The sequence below is a fragment of the Carassius carassius genome, chromosome 5 (genome assembly GCF_963082965.1).
Source record: "Carassius carassius chromosome 5, fCarCar2.1, whole genome shotgun sequence".
NCBI classification, from domain to species: domain Eukaryota; kingdom Metazoa; phylum Chordata; class Actinopteri; order Cypriniformes; family Cyprinidae; genus Carassius; species Carassius carassius.
Window position 1 is genome coordinate 276,668 of NC_081759.1, and position 19,966 is coordinate 296,633.

At 40.3% G+C, this 19,966-nt stretch overlaps 1 protein-coding gene across 1 annotated transcript in view; it reads right to left on the reverse strand.

Annotated features, from left to right (window-relative positions):
- Positions 1-4,694: 4,694 nt before the first annotated feature.
- The window catches only part of trabd2a (TraB domain containing 2A), a 49,366-nt gene continuing 34,094 nt past the window's right edge, over positions 4,695-19,966 (reverse strand). The window contains exons 6-7 of the mRNA XM_059549314.1: positions 8,174-8,335; positions 4,695-5,491 (exon numbers count right to left, since the gene is read on the reverse strand). Of these exons, the coding sequence (XP_059405297.1) occupies positions 5,308-5,491; positions 8,174-8,335 (346 nt within the window). The 3' untranslated portion in view covers positions 4,695-5,307. The remainder of the gene's footprint in view (positions 5,492-8,173; positions 8,336-19,966) is intronic.

Genomic DNA, 19,966 nt, shown 5'->3' on the forward strand with positions numbered 1-19,966 from the left:
TATGTCCCAGGACTACTCTTCAGACAAAATGTCCTGTTGATGCACCTGTGGCATATCTATTTATAGCCCCGTGTTGTGGGCGCACCCCGATGACCTCATCAACCGAGGCTATATTACCACCGGGTCAATTCTATCGACGTGTTACACACATTATTCACAGCTGGTCACGAATAAGACGTTTCCCAATGCGCTGAGCAGCGCAGCATCTCGTTCCGCTTTCTCAGGGAACAAGGTTACAGTTAAGTAACCAGGAACGAACCTTGCTGTTTCACAAACGGTGATCTGTGAAAGAAGGCTCTTCAGATTATAAAAAGGTGGTTCTTTGTGGAACCAAAAATGTCTCTTGTATGGCATGGCTGTGAAGAAGCTTTATGTTGAAGAGTGTTCCCTGTGTTCAGCAGGATTCAACCAGCAGCGTCTGTTTCAGATCATCAGATCACAAGTGCAGGGGAGAGGAGTCTGAAAGGGTTAAATGATGTCTGAACAGATCTGTGGCTTATGATGAAGATGAGGATAATGTTCAGTAAGTCTTTAAGACACTTTCTATAACACTGCTTTCATTATAAAAAAGCTCTGTACAAATCTTCCTGACTTTAAGAGTCCTGTGACATCCATAACAGGCTTTATTCCCAATACGCGATGAAAGGCAGGAGTCTTCTCAAACATCACAGTGTTCAAACTGATGAGAAGACACACTATTGATGTGTTAAACATGAGTACAGTGTTGGGGGAAGTTCAAAGTAATGCATTACAATATTGTGTTACTCCATAAAAACCTAACTAATTGCAGTTCTTAATTACTTTTAATGGAAACTAATGCATTGTTACTTTTGTGTTACTTTTTGTCACCTGAGCTGTTCTTGTATGTTTATCTTTACTAACAAAAACCTGAAAAGTTAAATTTTTGGCGACTGTAAATCCAAAAGTGAGAATGTATGAATATTAATAATCCTCCGTCTGAAGGAAGCGTCTCACTCCTGATCTCTCTACACACGGGACAGGAGAGCCGTCAGTCGATACATGATGCAGAACAGAGGAGCTGCTGTTACTGATTTGAAAAAGTAACTCTGTGTAACAATGTTTTGTCGTGGAAAGGAGGAGGCGGAACCAGCAGACAATCAAATAAGACTTTAATAATAAAATAAAGACAAAACAGCGCGACAGCCCCTCATGGACGACCGCCGCGCACAAACAAAACCAAAACACAAACTAAAACCCAGGCCTGGTCCTCTCTCGTCCTTCACGGTCGTCGCTCCTGTTTTATATCCTTCCATCTCCTCCGTGGGACTCGAGAACGGCGGGTCGAGCAGGTGTCGCTCATTTGTCAATCACTCCACCGGCCTCGCTCCGCCCCCACGGCTCTCGGCCCCGCCCCACTCGTCACACTCTGATATACATTTAAAAGTAATGTTACTTCTGATTATAAAGCGTTACTCCAACACTGAATACTGAGTGTCCCGCACTGCATTCTGGGACATATAATGGACTTATGTAACATTATTACAAAATAAATCTTATGTAACATTATTACAAAAAAAATCTGTAATCAAATTAGCTACTTATGAAAATGTTAGCGATTACAAAGGGGTTACATCTGAACACACAGACTGTACAGATTTGATTGATTTCTTTCCCAAATTGCATTGACTGCTCTGAAATATGAGACACTAAGATTTAGGAGTTTAGGACACATGCTTATTTGATAACTGTTTTATTTCCTATTTGGGTTTATGTAGCCTACTTTATATTCTTTATTCTTCCAAGGTATTGTTAAATGACCCCTGTCAATGCAAGGATTTGATTTGATTTTAAAAACAGAGCTATTAAAATACTTTTGTTGTTGTTATTGTTTTAAATGTGTTTATAACTTCAGAGATCTTAAAGTAAAAGGTGCTAAAGTCTGATTTTGTGTGTGTGCTTTAAAACTAAAATATCTGAATCTTAATTAAGGTGAAGGTGTTCAGTTCAATCAGTGTAGAGCACTATTAATAAGAGTAAGTTTATTATTACTGTAACATACCGTAATGTCTTCTTTAAAATGATTGACAATGGAAAAGTAATTCGAATTTTAGAAAAGGAAAAAGTAATGAATGTAATCAGTTACATTATTTTAATAAAGTAATTATAATATATATTAAAGCTTATTGTCAGTTAATTAATTCACGTTTAACTGTAGCTGGAACATTGAATGAGAGCAGCTGCTGAATCCTGAAGTCCTGTGCTTTTTATAAAGATATATAGTCTGTAAAGCTGAATGGGTTTGTAAATGATCTATGATCATTAGATTTGACTCTTCTGAAGGCATGTCTGTGTCTTCTGTCACATTAGTGGGGTTTTTTGTACTTTACAGGATTGTTTTGATCTGTCTGTTCTGGTGATTCACTGAAGCTGGTTTCATTGAGGGTCATTCAGCTGTGATGTGGTCACATGACTGTCCGTCCGGTCGACTGATTCAAGACGATTACTGGAAGTCCACGCTTCATGTGGTCGACTCGGAGCCGTGCTTCGGACTGCTCTTCACGCTCAGTGCTTCATTTGTCTCTGAGCAATACTTGAGAGCTGTTTTTCTAGGTTTTACAAGCATGAGCTGCTGTTCTGAACCGTGTTCATCGAGGCTGTTCCTGACCAACACAAGGCTTTGATGACCATCACATTCCTCACAGAGTTTCCGTCTGCTGGAGTGTGTTCATGTTCATCTGTGAAGATTCCCTCAGTCTCAAGCCAGGCTTCTTCTGAAGGGAGAATCAGTCTCCATTACTGCAGAAATCATCCATCATCTCTTCAACAGACGCTGATGGTTTAGTCCATGTCTTTATCATCTGTGTGCTAACAATGATGAAACTTCTGTCAAATGTACACATTTAACATGTTAACCTTTTCTCTAATAGGAAAAGAGAACAAAAAGATTGACTCATCTTGAATTCATGTGGCTTTATTCCAAAACAGTTGCATTTTGGATCTGTATTTCTGGTAAATGCAATTAGTCAGTTTTAAAAAATAGTTACACATGCATCAGTTTTATACCAATTTATGTTTTGTGTTTTTAAAGAAGAAAAAAAAAAAGAATTAAAAATATGTTCTGGCATCCATATATTTCAGTCCTAGAAAACTTATGTCACATTTGAAGAACATTTTTTTTTTATCTTGTTTACATATATAACACACATGATGAAAATCAGCAAGGAATATACTTTGAAAAAAATTAATAATAATAATACAGTATATAAAAATATATATTTTAAATCATTATATATCTAGTTATACATCTGCATTCGTCCAAAATATGGCACGACTGGAAATGTATTTCCAATTTCAAAAGTAGATTTCATTGAGGTTCACTGTTTACAACATAAATATATTTTGGCTGGAATATATTTGTATTTTTGTCGTATGGGACCAAACAACAAATGACCCTCTCATGTCGTTCCAAACCTTTATGACTTTCTTTCTTCTACGAAACACAAAAACATGAATGAATGTTGGTAACCTAACCATTTTGACTTCCATTGTACAGACAAAAAATAAATCTAAAACAAATCTTGTTTAGAGTAATGATGTAGATGAACAGATATGCTGCGCTGATTATTAATATTTCTGCTTTGATCTGGTGCACCAGCTTCTGTGTGGTTTCTCCTCACACACATGTGCGTTTGAACATACAGATGTTTCTGTCCGTCAGATGAATGAACCAGCTTTGTCCTGTTTCCCAAAGATCTGTTTGATGTGAATCACAAAAATCCAACGGAAAGAACCAGCATCAAATGATTTTCACGAATGCAAAAATGACTTGCACATAAAATGAGTTTTTGGCTCAAGGTCTGCATTTAAAGTCACAGACAGAGCAGATACTGTACTTTCAGTTCAGAATGCTAGCATGCATTTTCCAGCTAAATAATTTTTATTTCTATAAAAAGCCACACAACAGTGGGGCGTTTTAACTTTTTTATATTAAAAATAATTAAGCAAGTCCTGGCCAGATTTTCAAAAGTAACATCACACATTACTTTCCATAAAAAGTAGCAAAGTAATGCAATTAGTTACTTTTTAAGGGTGAAATGCAATATGTAATGCATTACATTTAAAAGTAAGCTTCCAACTTTCCCCAACACTGTCCAGATTCATAAACCAATCTAAACTGTGTGCTAATTATAAATGATCCCTGACAGCAGAGATTTGGCTGAACTAAAGGTTTACTAGAGCCAGACACACACATTCTCAGAAAATGATCATTCAGATGTTCTCATAACTGTATTCGGTTTGTAGCTCTCACAACCCAACTATGGTAATAACCACATTTCTTTTGTTAGTGACGAATTATTTGCAATTCATTGGCAATCAGAAAGAAACCATCCCATTCAGAGTCATAAATTGGTCTTATGATTTATTTTAAAGAGCATAATGAAAGATGTCTTCCAACGAGTCGCGGCGCCAGTCGTTTGTTCAAGAAGAACCTGATGAGTTGAAACATCTCAGTGCTGGATCTGGAGACCTGAAGCTCAGCCCGAACCCTCCTCTGAACACACTGCTGCCAGGACGAGGATGAGGATGAGGATGATGAGGACGAGGTGCAGGTATCATGAGGAGAGCCAGGAAATCAGATCCCTCATAAAACACACTGCTTCTGTTCCAGCGTCAACCACAGAACAAGAAGTCATGTTCAGAAGCTGAGAACACCGTGACAGACGCAGGAACACAACATCTGTGTTCATCTCTCCTTTGGAGAACCTTGAACTAGATAAATACTTTATTTCTTGTAACATCATAAACATAATTACTGTAACGTCACAAACACCAGACATGATTTACATTGCATCATTCTGTCATAAACAATCACATCAACACATTTAGATCAACTAAAACTATCTATTCAATAAATTAAACATCACATTTTAAACAATCATCAAATGCATGAAGTTGACAGATAGAAGAAGAAACTCAACGGCGTGAAACTGCCTTCTGCACAAATCGCTTGTAAATCTGTTTTTATGTAAAAACTGCCACTGAACTGAAAGTGGAAGTGATCTGATTTCTAATGTTTTACAAACAGAAACTCACTGCTGCTGTCTCATGATCGGGGTCAGTTAAGCCGGTTAGTATAGCTGATTTAGTCACAAAAATATAATGACTCTTCTTTATATATTTATATAATAAGTGAACAAACAAATGCTTTATTCAAAACTCTAAATTACATCTATAATACATCTCGTTTGCAAGGAAGTGATTCTTCAAGAGCCGAAGTGAAGCGTTCCATTAATCCATCATGAAGCTCAGAGTCTCCGGGAGGTTCAGGGTTAAACTCATCAGACGTCATGAAAGCATCAGCAGCAGAATCTGAACACACAGAACCGTCCCAGTGAGGGCGGGGCTCCAGGAGGAGGAGCCTGAGAACGTCCTGTGCTGATTGGCTCTGCCATGCTCCTGTGGGTGTGTCTGGACTGGGATGTAACCGTTGATGATGCGGACGACCGGAGGCGGAGCCTGATCCGTCACACTGCAAGAAACGAGAGAGAGATCATGAGAAACACACACCTTCATCATCATCATCATCGTCTAATGCTTATCCAAATCCAATGTACAACATCTGACATACAGTGAACATTCTGAATGATATATTTCTAGCTACAGTTTTTTTTCAAAATCAAAAATGCTCTTTATAGAATTATTTCTAACTGACTATCAAGTTCATGGTCATTGTTTTACTGAAGTCTATCTGTGGTTGAAACGGATCCATCGATTACACGATTCCTTTCAGTGAGTTGTTGTTTCTTCTGATGTTCGCTCAGGTTTATTTGGTGCTGTAACTAGTAGTAAAGATACTGATCTGTTAGCACACATTAAAGAGCAGCAAAATCACATTTAGTGAGTCAATCTAGTGACAGAATTTGAAAGCTCAGACTTTGTTTCGTATCAAAAGTAAGCTTCAAGACACAACACATCAGCTCAGAGCTGCACAAATGGATTCTTGGGATTTAAGAATTGATATTGGTTCATCAAAATAAGAATCGATTAAAAACGATAAAACCATATTTTTCAACCCAGCCCTAATCATCATCATCTAATGACTCTCCAAATCCAATTTTGGCAGTCTTCGAGCTGAGCAGTGAGATGTGGAGGAGTCGTATGAATCTGATGATGGTTCCCAGTCGCTCAGATCAAACGCAGGACACCTGAAACATGTTTTCAGAAGAACTCCAGCTGCAGATCCTCAGACGGTTTACAGCAGCACCATCGCAGCGTCTTCAGTCACGTGAGCGTCTCAAATCTGCTCGTTCATGAAATATGAGGGAGGCCGGGAAAATAAATGGAGGTTTGGAGTCAGTCAGAGCTCCTGAGACGGATGGGAAACACAAATAAAGAGTCTGAAGATTTGATCCCGTCCTCCATCTGTGTCAACACTCGTGTGTGAGCGTCTGTGGACACGATGAGATCCAGAGACGCGTGGTTCTGTCTGTTCTGGGTCTCATACTGCGGCCCGTCTCCCTCCACAGGTTCAGACAAATCAAGTCTACATTCAGGACCCCGTGTTTGTTTTGACCGTCTGGGACCGGCTTGGCTTTCATAAACAGTTTATTAAAGAAATATTTTTTTTACTCAGAATTACGTGGGCGACTGTAAAAAGTAAATTCAAGCAAGTTTCCAGAACACGGTTCAGGCTCGGCAGAGAACATGTCGTGTGGGATTTGACACAGGAACAAGTATCAGTCTGTTCTGATCCGTGCAACACTGGTGTGTATATTAAATATAGCTCATACAGAGGACTTCTGGAACCAGATGCTTCATTTCCAGCACAGAGGACAGTCAGTCAGGGTCTGTGCTTGGAAATAATGTGACTCGTGTTCATTAATCAACTGTACTGTATGGTGTTCAGCAGGTTGTGACGCGTCTGGAGAATCAGACGAGTATTTTCAGTGTTCCTCTGCAGCAGATGAGGACTCGTGTCTGGACAGAAGAGACTGAAGAGCTCGGGGCGTCTCGCAGGAGTCTCCTGTGACACTCCAACCCAGCCGTTATCAGTTATCAGATCCGCTCCCACACAGACGTGTTCAAACCAGTTACTGACCCCTTACAGGTTATTATCATCACCATAAAACCAGTCAAAAATCATTTACTTCAAATAAGATAAAACCTTAACTGAAATAAACTAAAAATAAAATAAATAAAATAGGCATGTTTTACAAAAACAATGAATGAACCCCCCCCCCCCCCCCCCCCCCACACACACACACAACGTCAAATAAAATGTAAAAACATTAACAAAAATATTGAACTATTTTATTTTAGGCTAAATATGCTAAAAATAAAAAACTATAGGCATGGTTAAAAAAACAAACTAATAAAAATGACAAGAACAAACAACAACAAAAAAAAGTAAAAAAAAAAAAGTTACAAATTCATAATAAAAACTATTTATCCGTACAAAAAAAAAAACAATAATAGCAAACAAAAAAAAAAAAACTATAATTCAAATGAAAACAGAAAATCTAAAAATAAAATGTAATTTAAAATTACAAAAACTAGATTCCATTTTAGAGATTTTACTAACTATAAGTAACTTGTCAACTCCATGTCAACAAGCAATCATTAGAGTATTAGCGTCTGTCTATTTAATATCTGCTAACATTTGATTTTCATGGACATCCAACTAGTCAACTCAACTTATTCTACCAACACTAACCTATGGGTCAGTTTTACTAACAGTTAAAATAAAAACAGTTAAAATAGTACTGTCAGGTTTTACTAAAGACGCGCAGTGATGAATTAGCACTTAATTTTACGCAATGCATTTTACTAAAAGCAAATTACTGGTATTTGTGCCATTATTAGACGCCAACAATAAAGCATGTCTTAAACTGTTTTGTGCTTGAAATATCTGCAGTTGGTGTTGCTAGGAGGAGAGATGAGAGAGGATATTTTCCACACTTATTATTAATTATTTTGAATGCCAGAAGAACACCTTATCCGAACATAATTTGCTTTAGGAAATAAAAGACGACTTTTAACACTCAACTAGGAGTCACACAATACCAGCTCTATCAAACCCTTCATTTTTGGGCGTATTTTTCAACGTACTTTATTTCTTTATTTGCGTCTAAGCTGTGATTAGTGCTGTGCTCGGTATATTGCGTTGGTTGACATGTAGGAGAAGCTGTTTACAGGTTGGTGCTGCTCTCACCTGTCCTCCATCCGCACCCAGAGGTCGTTGAACTTTCGATGCTGCTGCTTCTTCTTCAGCTTGTGCTTCTTCTCCAAGAGCTGCAGGAGATGTGGCTCCTCGTCCTCCTGAAGCTCACGACTCTCGTGGAGGAACGGCTCCAGCGGCTCACGCTCCGAGACACTAAAGCAGAAGGTGACAACCAAAACTATCATATATTAAAAACACACGTTAGTTCAGACGGAGGCATCTCTTCATGAGGATGAAGGTCTGAATGCACAGAACACTCAGGCTTTTGGGGTTGAAATAAAACACTGAAATGTGACTGACTTGGTTAGTAAAGCAATACAATATAGACTTTAAAGAGAAAGTTCACCCAAAAATGAAAACTGTCATCTTTTTCTCTCCCTGCAGTTGTTCCAAACCTTTATGAGTTGTTGAACACAAAAGAAGATATTCTGAAGAAGTCGTTCCTCCATCTGCTCCTGATCAAACCTCTCTGACTGCTAAAGCATCGCAGGAATTTATGACAAACGCTCCGATGCAAATAAGCAAGTAATGGAACTTTCCGGACCTCGGGTTTCCAGTGTCTCCTTCAGTCTTTCTGGAAGCCAGCGTGTGTCTGAGATGGAGACACTGAGTGTCCTGACAGAAGCTGTGTGAGATGGATGGTGTTCCACTGATGATGGAGGGGTTAATCGCACTGATAAGACCACAGAGCAGGAACATGAGCGCTGATGATCCTGGGATTCTTCTGTACAGATTTTTTTAATGATTGTACTTAACTGTAATAACTGGTGTGATAACTGTATGTTGTTCGGTTCAGATGTGTGTGATTTCTAACAGCAGACACACGTTCTGGTCAGCCCAACAGAGGACTGCACTTCTCTGTGTGAATGATTCCTGATGACCTGAGTCAAACCAGAACTTCTGCTTCAGACTGAGAGACCAGAGCTCCTTCATATTTCTGCATATGTTATGATGAAACCCATGAGCCCTTCACACAATGGCCCCATTCTGACCGTGCTGGGGCCCTCATTATGAGCCCTGCGTGTGTGTGTGTGTGTGTGTGTGTGTACTTATTCACTTATTCTGACATTCATCAGATCTGTCAGTAGTTGGTCCTGATATTCACACAGAATACAGCTCTGCTGAAAAACATGTGAAACACCAGCTGAGCTTCTTTAACTCTAGTGCAGGATTTTTAGACGCTGTTTTATGACAAGAACATGTTTACACAGAAAGCAATGTGAAAGCAGAACCACTACTGTATGTCTGATATTTGATGTTTGATGACGCTGACAGACTGAAAGCTGCTGCTGTTTTCAATCATTGTTAATAATCATCTGCTGCTGTTATACTGACCGTCAGGAAGAGTTTGAATCGACTGAAGGTTTTGGATAGAAAATATTTAGCATTTTTCTTATTTTATATTATTTATATTATATTATATTATTATTTTATATTGAACATATAGGATATGTTTAGAATATGTTTAGAATTTGACCCTCTAACTCTAGCACTCTATTCTAATTCTATTTTATCTATTTGTTGACTTGACCTCTAACGCTCTCTCTGTCTCTCTCTCTCTCGCTTTCTCTCTCTCTCTGTCTCTCTGTCTGTCTCTCTCTCGCTTTCTCTCTCTCTCTGTCTCTCTGTCTGTCTCTCTCTCGCTTTCTCTCTCTCTCTGTCTCTCTGTCTGTCTCTCTCTCGCTTTCTCTCTCTCTCTGTCTCTCTGTCTGTCTCTCTCTCGCTTTCTCTCTCTCTCTGTCTCTCTGTCTGTCTCTCTCTCTCTCTCTCGCTTTCTCTCTCTCTCTGTCTCTCTGTCTGTCTCTCTCTCGCTCGCTTTCTCTCTCTCTCTGTCTCTCTGTCTGTCTCTCTCTCTCTCGCTTTCTCTCTCTCTCTGTCTCTCTGTCTGTCTCTCTCTCTCTCTGTCTCTCTGTCTGTCTCTCTCTCTCTCGGTCTCTCTCTCTCTCGCTTTCTCTCTCTCTCTGTCTCTGTCTGTCTCTCTCTCTCTCTGTCTCTCTGTCTGTCTCTCTCTCTCTCTCTGTCTCTCTGTCTGTCTCTCTCTCTCTCTGTCTCTCTGTCTGTCTCTCTCTCTCTCGGTCTCTCTCTCTCTCGCTTTCTCTCTCTCTCTGTCTCTGTCTGTCTCTCTCTCTCTCTGTCTCTCTGTCTGTCTCTCTCTCTCTCGGTCTCTCTCTCTCTCGCTTTCTCTCTCTCTCTGTCTCTCTGTCTGTCTCTCTCTCTCTCGCTTTCTCTCTCTCTCTCTCTGTCTCTCTGTCTGTCTCTCTCTCTCTCGGTCTCTCTCTCTCTCGCTTTCTCTCTCTCTCTGTCTCTCTGTCTGTCTCTCTCTCTCTCGCTTTCTCTCTCTCTCTGTCTCTCTGTCTGTCTCTCTCTCTCTCGGTCTCTCTCTCTCTCGCTTTCTCTCTCTCTCTGTCTCTGTCTGTCTCTCTCTCTCTCTGTCTCTCTGTCTGTCTCTCTCTCTCTCTCTGTCTCTCTGTCTGTCTCTCTCTCTCTCTGTCTCTCTGTCTGTCTCTCTCTCTCTCGGTCTCTCTCTCTCTCGCTTTCTCTCTCTCTCTGTCTCTGTCTGTCTCTCTCTCTCTCTGTCTCTCTGTCTGTCTCTCTCTCTCTCGGTCTCTCTCTCTCTCGCTTTCTCTCTCTCTCTGTCTCTCTGTCTGTCTCTCTCTCTCTCTGTCTCTCTCTCTGTCAATTCAATTCAATTCAGTTAGCTTTATTGGCATGACAAAAGTATATTTTGCATTGCCAAAGCATACATATGAAAAGAGAACGTATACAACAGTGTAATTTGGAACAATATAGCAATTAAAATAACATCTGAACAAGTAATATTAGAAGAACAATATTTAAACACATGGATGCATATAAACATATGACGTTCTAAGAGTTATGTAACGGATTATTTATTATTTACAGATTATTTATTCATTTATTTAATTAATAACTGGATTCAGCATTATCTACAGTCATGAGTATTGGTATATTCTCTGGATGTTGGTGTCTTGGCTGTGTCTCAGGAGTTGGCAGGCTAATATAAATCTTGCCGCTATATTTGCACATTCAGATTTTTCCCCGAGAATGAAGGTTTTTCAGTTGGGGTGCAATTATTAAAATGGGGAAATACTTTGTTTATTTTGGGATAATAGTGGTTTCTAATGGTTTGGTATTTGGGGCATTGTGGGAATGGCGTCTGTTCCCGTGCAAGGAACGCCAACTCTGTCACTCCGGAATGGGTGCAAGTGTGTACCAGAGGCCGGTGTGACAGTGGAAGAGCTGCTTTTGGTTATAGGAGAGCAAGTGGGGTTCGATAATATAATTTCTGCTTCGCGGATGAACAAGGCTGTCGTTGTGTTTTTAAAATCAGACTCCCTTGTTAACCAGTTGACAGTGAGCGGAATATGGGTAAAGGAAGCGTTTGTTACGATAACCCCGCTATCCGCTCCAGCAACGAAGATCATCATTTCAAACGTTCCGCCGTTTATAACTAACGAGACCATCACGAAAGAACTGCAGAGGTTTGGAAAGATCACAAGCCCTGTAAGAATGATTCCGCTTGGATGTAAAAATAATGCGCTTAAACACGTCCTCTTGTTCAGACGCCAAGTCTTTATGTTTTTGAATTCACCGGATCGTACGTTAGAAGTCTCTTTCCGTGTTAATCACGGGGAGAATTCATACATGGTTTACGCCAGCACTGAGAACCTAAAGTGCTATGAATGCGGAGTCTTGGGTCATAAACGTTTTGCATGTCCGCATAAAGATGACCAACGTGCATCTACTTCTCGAGGGGATGTAAATGATACCGATCAGCGAATCAGTGAAAGTGAAGAACAGAGAACTGAAGAGCAGGATGAAGGGCCTACAGAGGAGGTGAGTGAGATTAATTCATGTGCTGGATGTAGTTCTGTCCCTGATAAACATGGAGATGTGACAGATGGGATTGAAAAGAGTGAGGCACAGAGTGGTGTGGAAAATGTGTGTGAAGTTAAGGATGTGGCACAGGCTGACGATTTAGAGGAAAATATGGTTGATGAGATGGATAGTTTATCCCAGTATACGGATGATGGAGTAGGAGATGAGGAACAGTGGACTGAGGGCTCGAGAGGAACTGATCAAGATTTGTACACGGTTGAAGAAATGAATGCATTTCTGGATAAAACTAAAGGTAAAGCTGGTGTTGAAGTAAGTCATTATTTTCCTGATATTGAGAAATTTACTGCTTCGGTGATGTGGGCTAGGAAGGTGAATAGCATTGATGAGCTCTCACAACAGAAGCGGTATCGTCTAAAAAAACATATTACTGGCCTTAGACAAGGCAAAAAGACAGGGAAAGCGAGGGGAAAAACGAAATCTTAATGGCTTTTAACATTTCTATGTCTTTCTGTTTTTTCCTCTTTTTCCCTTTGCTTATGGAGATCTTGCGATTAATGTAAATGGAATGAGGGATGGGAAGAAAATTAGTTTACTATCAGAAATAATACGATTGAAAGATTTGAGTGTTGTTTTTTTGCAAGAAACTCATAGCAATCAAAATAAAGAGGCTGATTGGGGCTTGTGGTGGGAAGGAGAAAGGTGTCTTAGTCATGGGACTAATTTAAGTGCAGGAGTGGCTGTGCTTTTTTCCCCTGTTCTCAAAACTAAAATTTGATCAGAACATGAAGTGGTATCAGGGAGATTATTGGCTGTAAGAGCTGAGATTAGAAATGTGCAATTTTTGTTTGTGAACATCTACGCTCCTAATATAGGAGAAGACAGAGTACAGTTTTTTATTAAACTAGAGCACTTCTTAAAACAGCAGCAGGATGGGGATGTTATTGTACTAGGTGGAGATTGGAACTGCACTTTAGACTCTACACAAGATAGGATTGGAGAAGAACCTCATGCAAAGTCAAGTACATCTTTAGCTAATATTATGAAAAATTTTAACTTCTCAGATGTGTGGAGAGAACAAAATTCATTAGTTCGGCAGTATACATGGATGAAAGTCAGTAATGGAAGCGTTTCTGCTGCACGCTTGGATAGGTTTTATATATCACACAATATAAGAAATAAGATTGTTAATACAGCCATCACCCCAATAGTTTTTTCTGATCATAAGCTTATTACAGTTGAGTATATACTAACTGAAAGAAAGCATAGGAGTTATTACTGGCATTTCAATGCTAAACTTTTGGATGATAAGCTTTTTTGTGAGAATTTTAAATGTTTTTGGGAGGCTTGGAAAAGTGAAAAGGGTACCCATGAAAGTGTTATTCAATGGTGGGAAGTGGGTAAAGTGCACATAAGAGGGTTCTGTCAGCAATATACATCTCATTCCTCTTTAGTTCTGAAAAAGACTTTGGAGTGGTTGGAAAAGGAAATCATGGACATTGAAAAGAAAATGAATGATATTGATGCTAGGAATCTACAAGATCTATGGATTGAAAAGAAAAATCAGCTAAGCTCCTTTTTAAATGAAAAAGTAAAAGGAGCACTTGTAAGAAGCCGTTTTGCAACGATAAGAGATATGGACGGACCTTCTTCTTATTTTTTTAATTTGGAGCGAAAAGTAGGTCAAGAAAAGCAGATGTATATTTTAAAGGACAACAATGGACGTAATACTTCAGACCCTACAGTGATGCGAAAACTTGCTGTGGATTTTTATTCTGATCTGTATGATGATGACGACTCAGATGAACAGTGCAGAAATCAACTGTTTCAAGATCTTCCTGTTTTAACATTGGAACACAAACAATCTTTAGACACTGAAATCACTTTTGAAGAGATCACTGACGCTGTTATGGGACTTTCCTCAGGACGTACCCCAGGACTGGATGGATTACCTGCTGAATTTTACAAGTTTTTTTGGAATGTTATTGGTGCTGATTATTGTGAGGTAATCAAAAAATGTATCAAAGAAGCTGTGCTTCCTCTGAGTTGTCAGCGGGCAGTTCATACACTTCTCCCTAAAAAGGGTGACCTGACATTGTTAAAGAACTGGAGACCTGTAGCAATTTTAGGTTCTGATTATAAGATTTTTTCAAAATGTTTGGCCAATAGGGTAAATAATGTACTGCATACAATAATACATAAAGATCAGTCATATTGTATAAAAAATAGATCGATACAAGATAACTTAAATCTGGTACGGGACATTTTTGACTTTGCCTCTTACAGTAAAACTAATATAGGTTTTCTGTCCTTAGACCAAGAAAAAGCTTTTGACAGAGTTAATCATCTTTTTCTTTTTGATACCTTAAAAGCTTTTGGTTTTGGAGACATTTTTATCTCCAAAATAAAACTGCTGTATGCGGGAGCCACGTGTATGATTAAAATGGCTGGTGGCCTCAGTATTCCTGTGAAAGTCAAACGAGGCATTCGGCAAGGCTGTCCTATCTCAGGTCAGTCGTATAGTATAGCCATTGAACCTTTACTATGTAGACTGAGAAGACAGCTGACAGGTCTACAGGTCAATACATTGGATTTTAAGTGTCCTGTTAAGCTCTCTGCATATGCGGATGACGTCACAGTTTTAATCAGTAATCAAAATGATGTTGAGTGTGTAAAGTTGGCTTTGGAATGTTATGGGAATGCGTCTCCAGCCAAAGTTAATTGGCAAAAATGTGATGCTTTGTGGTGTGGCCAAGATTTTCTTAGTCCATCATTACCTGGTGGATTGCAGTGGCGGAGGGAAGGGTTTAAATATTTAGGTGTTTTTCTAGGGACAGATGAATATAAAAATAAAAATAGGGAAGGACTGGTGGAGAAAGTGTGTGCTCGGTTGTCTCACTGGAAATGGTTGCTGCCCCAGCTGTCCTATAGGGGGAGAACCCTGGTCTGTAATAACCTGATCGCATCATCTTTGTGGCATAAAATGATGATTTTAGAGCCTCCGCAAGACCTGGTAAGAAGAATTCAAAAGTGCCTGGTGGATTTCTTCTGGTCAGGACAACATTGGTTGAAGGCACCAGTGCTCTATCTGCCAACACAGGAAGGAGGACAAGGGTTGGTCGACATTAAATCCAGAGTAAGAGCTTTTAGACTTCAGGCGGCTCAGAGATTCCTGTATGAAGAAAATGTGAGCTGGACTGGGGCAGCCTGTGCCCTTTTGAAGAGAGCAGGAAATATGGGACTCGACCGACATCTGTTTCTGATGGACACTGACAAACTAAACCTGACAGGATTGACACCTTTTTACAGATCAATGTTAAATAAATGGAATCTTTTCAGTTTCTCTCGGGAACCAAATGGTGTGAAGGGGCTATGGCTGAGAGAAGAACCACTGTTTTTTAATACATCACTGGATATAGATGCTTTTAAATCAGGATCCCTCAGAAAAATGCTGTGGACTGCAAATATGACCAAAATTGGACATTTTGTTTCTGAAGAAGGATGGATTTCTGCTGGACGTTTGGCTTTAAAACTGGGTATGAGATCAGTCAGAGTGGCAGACAGACTGTTGAATCAAATCTTTGAGTTTTTACCACCCGATTATAGACTGTTATTAGAGACACCAGTTGAAGAGGAAGAGTTTCCTGTCTTCCCGGACCTAATTTTTTCAGCTGATTTGAGAACATGGGAAGAAATGGAAAATGGTCTGCTTTCTTTTCAGACACCCCAGCTGGGACTTTTTAGACTTGCTGGAAAAAAAGATCTTTATGTATTGTGTGTAAAGGTGTCTCATCTTCTTCAACTTCAGAATGTGAAGGAGTCTAAGTGGCAGGAGTCTTTTGGGTCAGGTGTTTCCCCTAAAGGTTGCTGGAGGACCTTGTACAAACCTCCCATTGAGAAAAGAACTGGAGACTTACAATGGAGGATTGTGCATGGTATAATAGCCACAAACAGACACAGAGCACACCTCGATCCACAAGTCGAGGAGGGCTGTCCTTTTTGTGGAACTCAAGAAACTGTTTTCCACTTATTCTTTAATTGTGAAAGATTAAAACCGATATTATATAAAATTGAAGAGTGGTGTCAAACTCTAGGGGAATTATTTACACCTGAAAGGTTTATTCTTGGGCCAAAATACAGCAAAAGTAAAATGAGGAGTCATGTTCTATTAAACTTTTTATTTGGGCAAGCAAAGATGGCTATATGGTTGTCAAGGAAAAGTAAACTAAATGAAAAGGGATCAACTGATGCTATTCTAATATTGAGGGGATTAATAAAGTCCCGTATTAGTATAGAGTATAGCTATTATAAGTTGATAAATGATCTGCAGATGTTTAAATATAAATGGGAAGTTAATCAATGCATTTGTGAAGTTGACTCTGATGAAGTTTTGATTTTGTATGTTTGAGGAATGTTTGTTTTAATATGGTGTCAAAAAAAAAAAATTTGTTTTGATGGTAATTTATAATTTTTAAACTTTTTTTGTAATAAAGAGACCTTAAAAGTCAAAGTCAAGTCTCTCTCTCTCTCTCTCTCTCTCTCTCTGTCTCTCTCTATATATATAACCCTTGCTTAGTGTACTGCATTAGGCTAATCAAGACTTGTTATAGCACTTATATATCATTGCTCTTTCCTTGGTTTTGATTGCGTCTATTTACCTCATTTGTAAGTCACTTTGGATAAAAGCGTGTGCTAAATGACTAAATGTTAATGTTTAAGAGCAACATCTGCCTTCATATGTTATGCATCTTTTCTGCAAAGATATTTAACAAGTGAATCTGTTTTACATTTACTTTATGAGTGCTGTGCTTATAGAGTTCCCTTTCAGGAACTCGAGCTGTGTCGAAACACTTTGGGAACAGCTTCAGCATGACCACGCTCTGAATCACGTGTGTGATCAGTCCAATGGATGGGTGAGACGTCACGGGTGGGGTGACATAGAGACCAGGAAGCTTAAAAGCATGTGCAGTGGATACAGCATCAGCTTCTGTCATTCAGCAAGCGCTCTGTGCTGTGTCAGTCTGAAACTCTGTTTGTCTGTCTTATTTACTATTGTTTGGCCAACGAGCTGCACAAAAAGGCCTGAGGCTAAAGACAAGCATAAGGGCAAGAGGAGGCAGCATTATAGGCTGTGTGTTCCTCATTCCTACATTACTGGTGGGGATACACACAGTCTGTATGTTGTGTGATTGGGAGCGAAGCTGATTCGGCTGTAGAGGGAGCTGACTGCCCACATTGCGAGCGTTTGTCGATCCGTACACTTTGTTCCTGGAAGGCTCTCTTTGAGGCAGCACTGGGATTGCTTCCGCAGATAAATCCGGTGGAGGACATGGAGATGGGTGAGTCCCTTTCTTCTTCCTGACCCACCAGATCCAGCTCTCTCTCCCTCAGGGATCAGGAGCACACACTGTGGTTTCTTCCCCCGCTTCGCTTGTCTTCCTCCGAGGAGGTTGATGTGGAGAACATCAATGAGGCTGAGGACTCTCCCCAGTATGAGGAGCTACTGGAGGTGGTTACTCGCACTGTGGCCAAGTTGAATCTTGAGTGGCCCGTCGAGAAACAGACTAAACTGCCAAAAAGTAAACTTGATGAACACTTTTTTTGCGTAGCAGGCCGTCACCTCCACACCAGGGCCTCCCAGTTTCCCCCGATCTCCACACCTAGGTGTCGAAGTCATTGAAACTTTTCTCAGACTGGATCTTCAGTCCCTCTTCTAGCCATTATGAAAACGTGGTTAGGCTGAACGATCCTGGTTACAGTGTGATGCCTCGGGTTGAACAGATGCTTGCAGGCTATCTGTCTTCCGGCACAGCATTGTCCCTAAAGGATCTGTCTCTTCATGCCACCAGAGATACCGCACGCACCATTGACAGGTCTATGGCAGCACTGGTGGCCACGGACAGACATCTGTGGTTGACCTTGTCTGAGATTAAGGAGAAGGACAGGGTCTTCCTCAAGAATGCCCTTCTTGTGTCTTCTGGCGAACCGTTCTTCTGACTAGGTAGGCCTCGGCTAAGAAGCCCTGATATATGTGTTACAGGACTTCTGAGGGCAGGCCCCTCTGGGGAAGAGTGGTGTACACCTCATCACCTGGTGCCCTCAGGTGATCAGTCTGTCAACGGTCTCTACCGGGAACGTAGCAGTACTGGGAGACTCACTACCTCCATGGAGATCTCTAGAGCAGCTAGATCGGCCGTCCCCTTCCAGTCCCCTGCTTCAGGGCATCGAGCTAGCAGCTCTTATAACACAAGAGGTCCCTTAGTTGACTATTTGACAGTGTGGAAGCTTCTGCCAAATGTGTCTCAGTGTGTCCTGCACACTGTAGAAAAAGGCTACCGCATTCAGTTCGGTTCTCCTCCACCTCATTTCAATGGGGTGCTGCTCTGGCTCCACTGCAACTCCAGGGCATCTGCATACACAATTATATAGATGATTGGTTTCTGCTTGATCTACGCTGCACACTTTTGTGAGGTCCTATGACCTAATTATTCAACCTCTTGCCTTAGTTCTGGCCCTCCACACTAGCTGAGGATTTGAAAGTCTGGCGGCATGGGCATACTCGTTCCCAAAGCTTTTCGACACAAGTGGAGTTCCTGAAGGAGAACACCTCTAGGTTCTGAATGTAACCATGGTTCCCCAAGGAAACAAGATGCTGCATCTCATCGCCATACGTCCGGCATCCCTGCAAGGGAAGTTTAAGCTTCCTGGTCTCTACATCACCCTGCCTGTGACGTCTCGCTCTTTCCTTGGACTGATCATGCTGTCATGCTGAAGGCATTCCCAAAGTGTTTTGACACAGCGTCTCATTACCTCAGGAAACCAATGTTACATGCGTAACCTAGAGACGTTTTCTTTAAACAGATGGTTCATAAAGAGAATGTTACTAGCAGCCGCTCTTAACATCTCTTCTAAAACATCTCTTTGCTGCAAAAACTGCTTCTGCTGCTTGAAATCTTGCAATTATGTGATTAGCAGATTATAGTACATCAACAGCAGTAAATGCATGTTTGTCCCCGACTGACGTCCGATAATGAACTGGAGATGTGGACACAAAAACAATACAGACTAATAATTCTGCAGATGAGACTCTGTTCAGCAGCTCGTCATCTGCTTCGGTTCTAAACAATGAAATTACACAAACCAGAGACAGGCCTTACTCTAAAAATAATTTCCTGTTAGTATCAGTAGAAAATAATAATAAATAAACAGACCATAACCTCTTTAGGGAAACCTAGCCAGTTATACATAAGTGATGAAATACATGCATCTGCTGTTCAATAGAATGCAACATCCGTCTGAAACTGAAGAAGCACTTGACAAAAATAAACCTTAAACACAGAAAACAGAGACTTCAACATGGCAGATCCGTCGCTCAACACCGCATGCAGTAAAAAACACCAAAACACCAGTGACACAAACACACCAGAGTGTAATTATCCTAACAATTTAGAATAATGTCTCATTAGTTAATGCATTAAGTACAATTAACTAACAATGAGCGACACATTTGTAAACGTTAATTCATTAATCATTGTTAATTCATGTCAGCTCAGCTCTATAGCTCCATTAAATATTTTTAAGAGATACAACTTTGGAATGATGTATTAGTAAATGTTTAAATTAACAGTAGCTGAGATTAATGAGTGAGTGACGTGACATACAGCCAAGTATGGTGACCCATACTCAGAATTCATGCTCTGCATTTAACCCATCCAAAGTGCACACACACACAGAATGCTGTGGCATCCAGACAGCAGTTGGGGGTTCAGTGTCTTGCTCAAGGGCAGCTCAGTCGTGGTATTACCAGCCCAAGACTCAAACCCACAGCATTGGGGTTAGGAGTCAAACTCTCTAACCACTAGGCCACAACTTCCCCACGACTAAGCTATGACTTTAATATTTGCTTTAGAAGTATTTATAGAATTA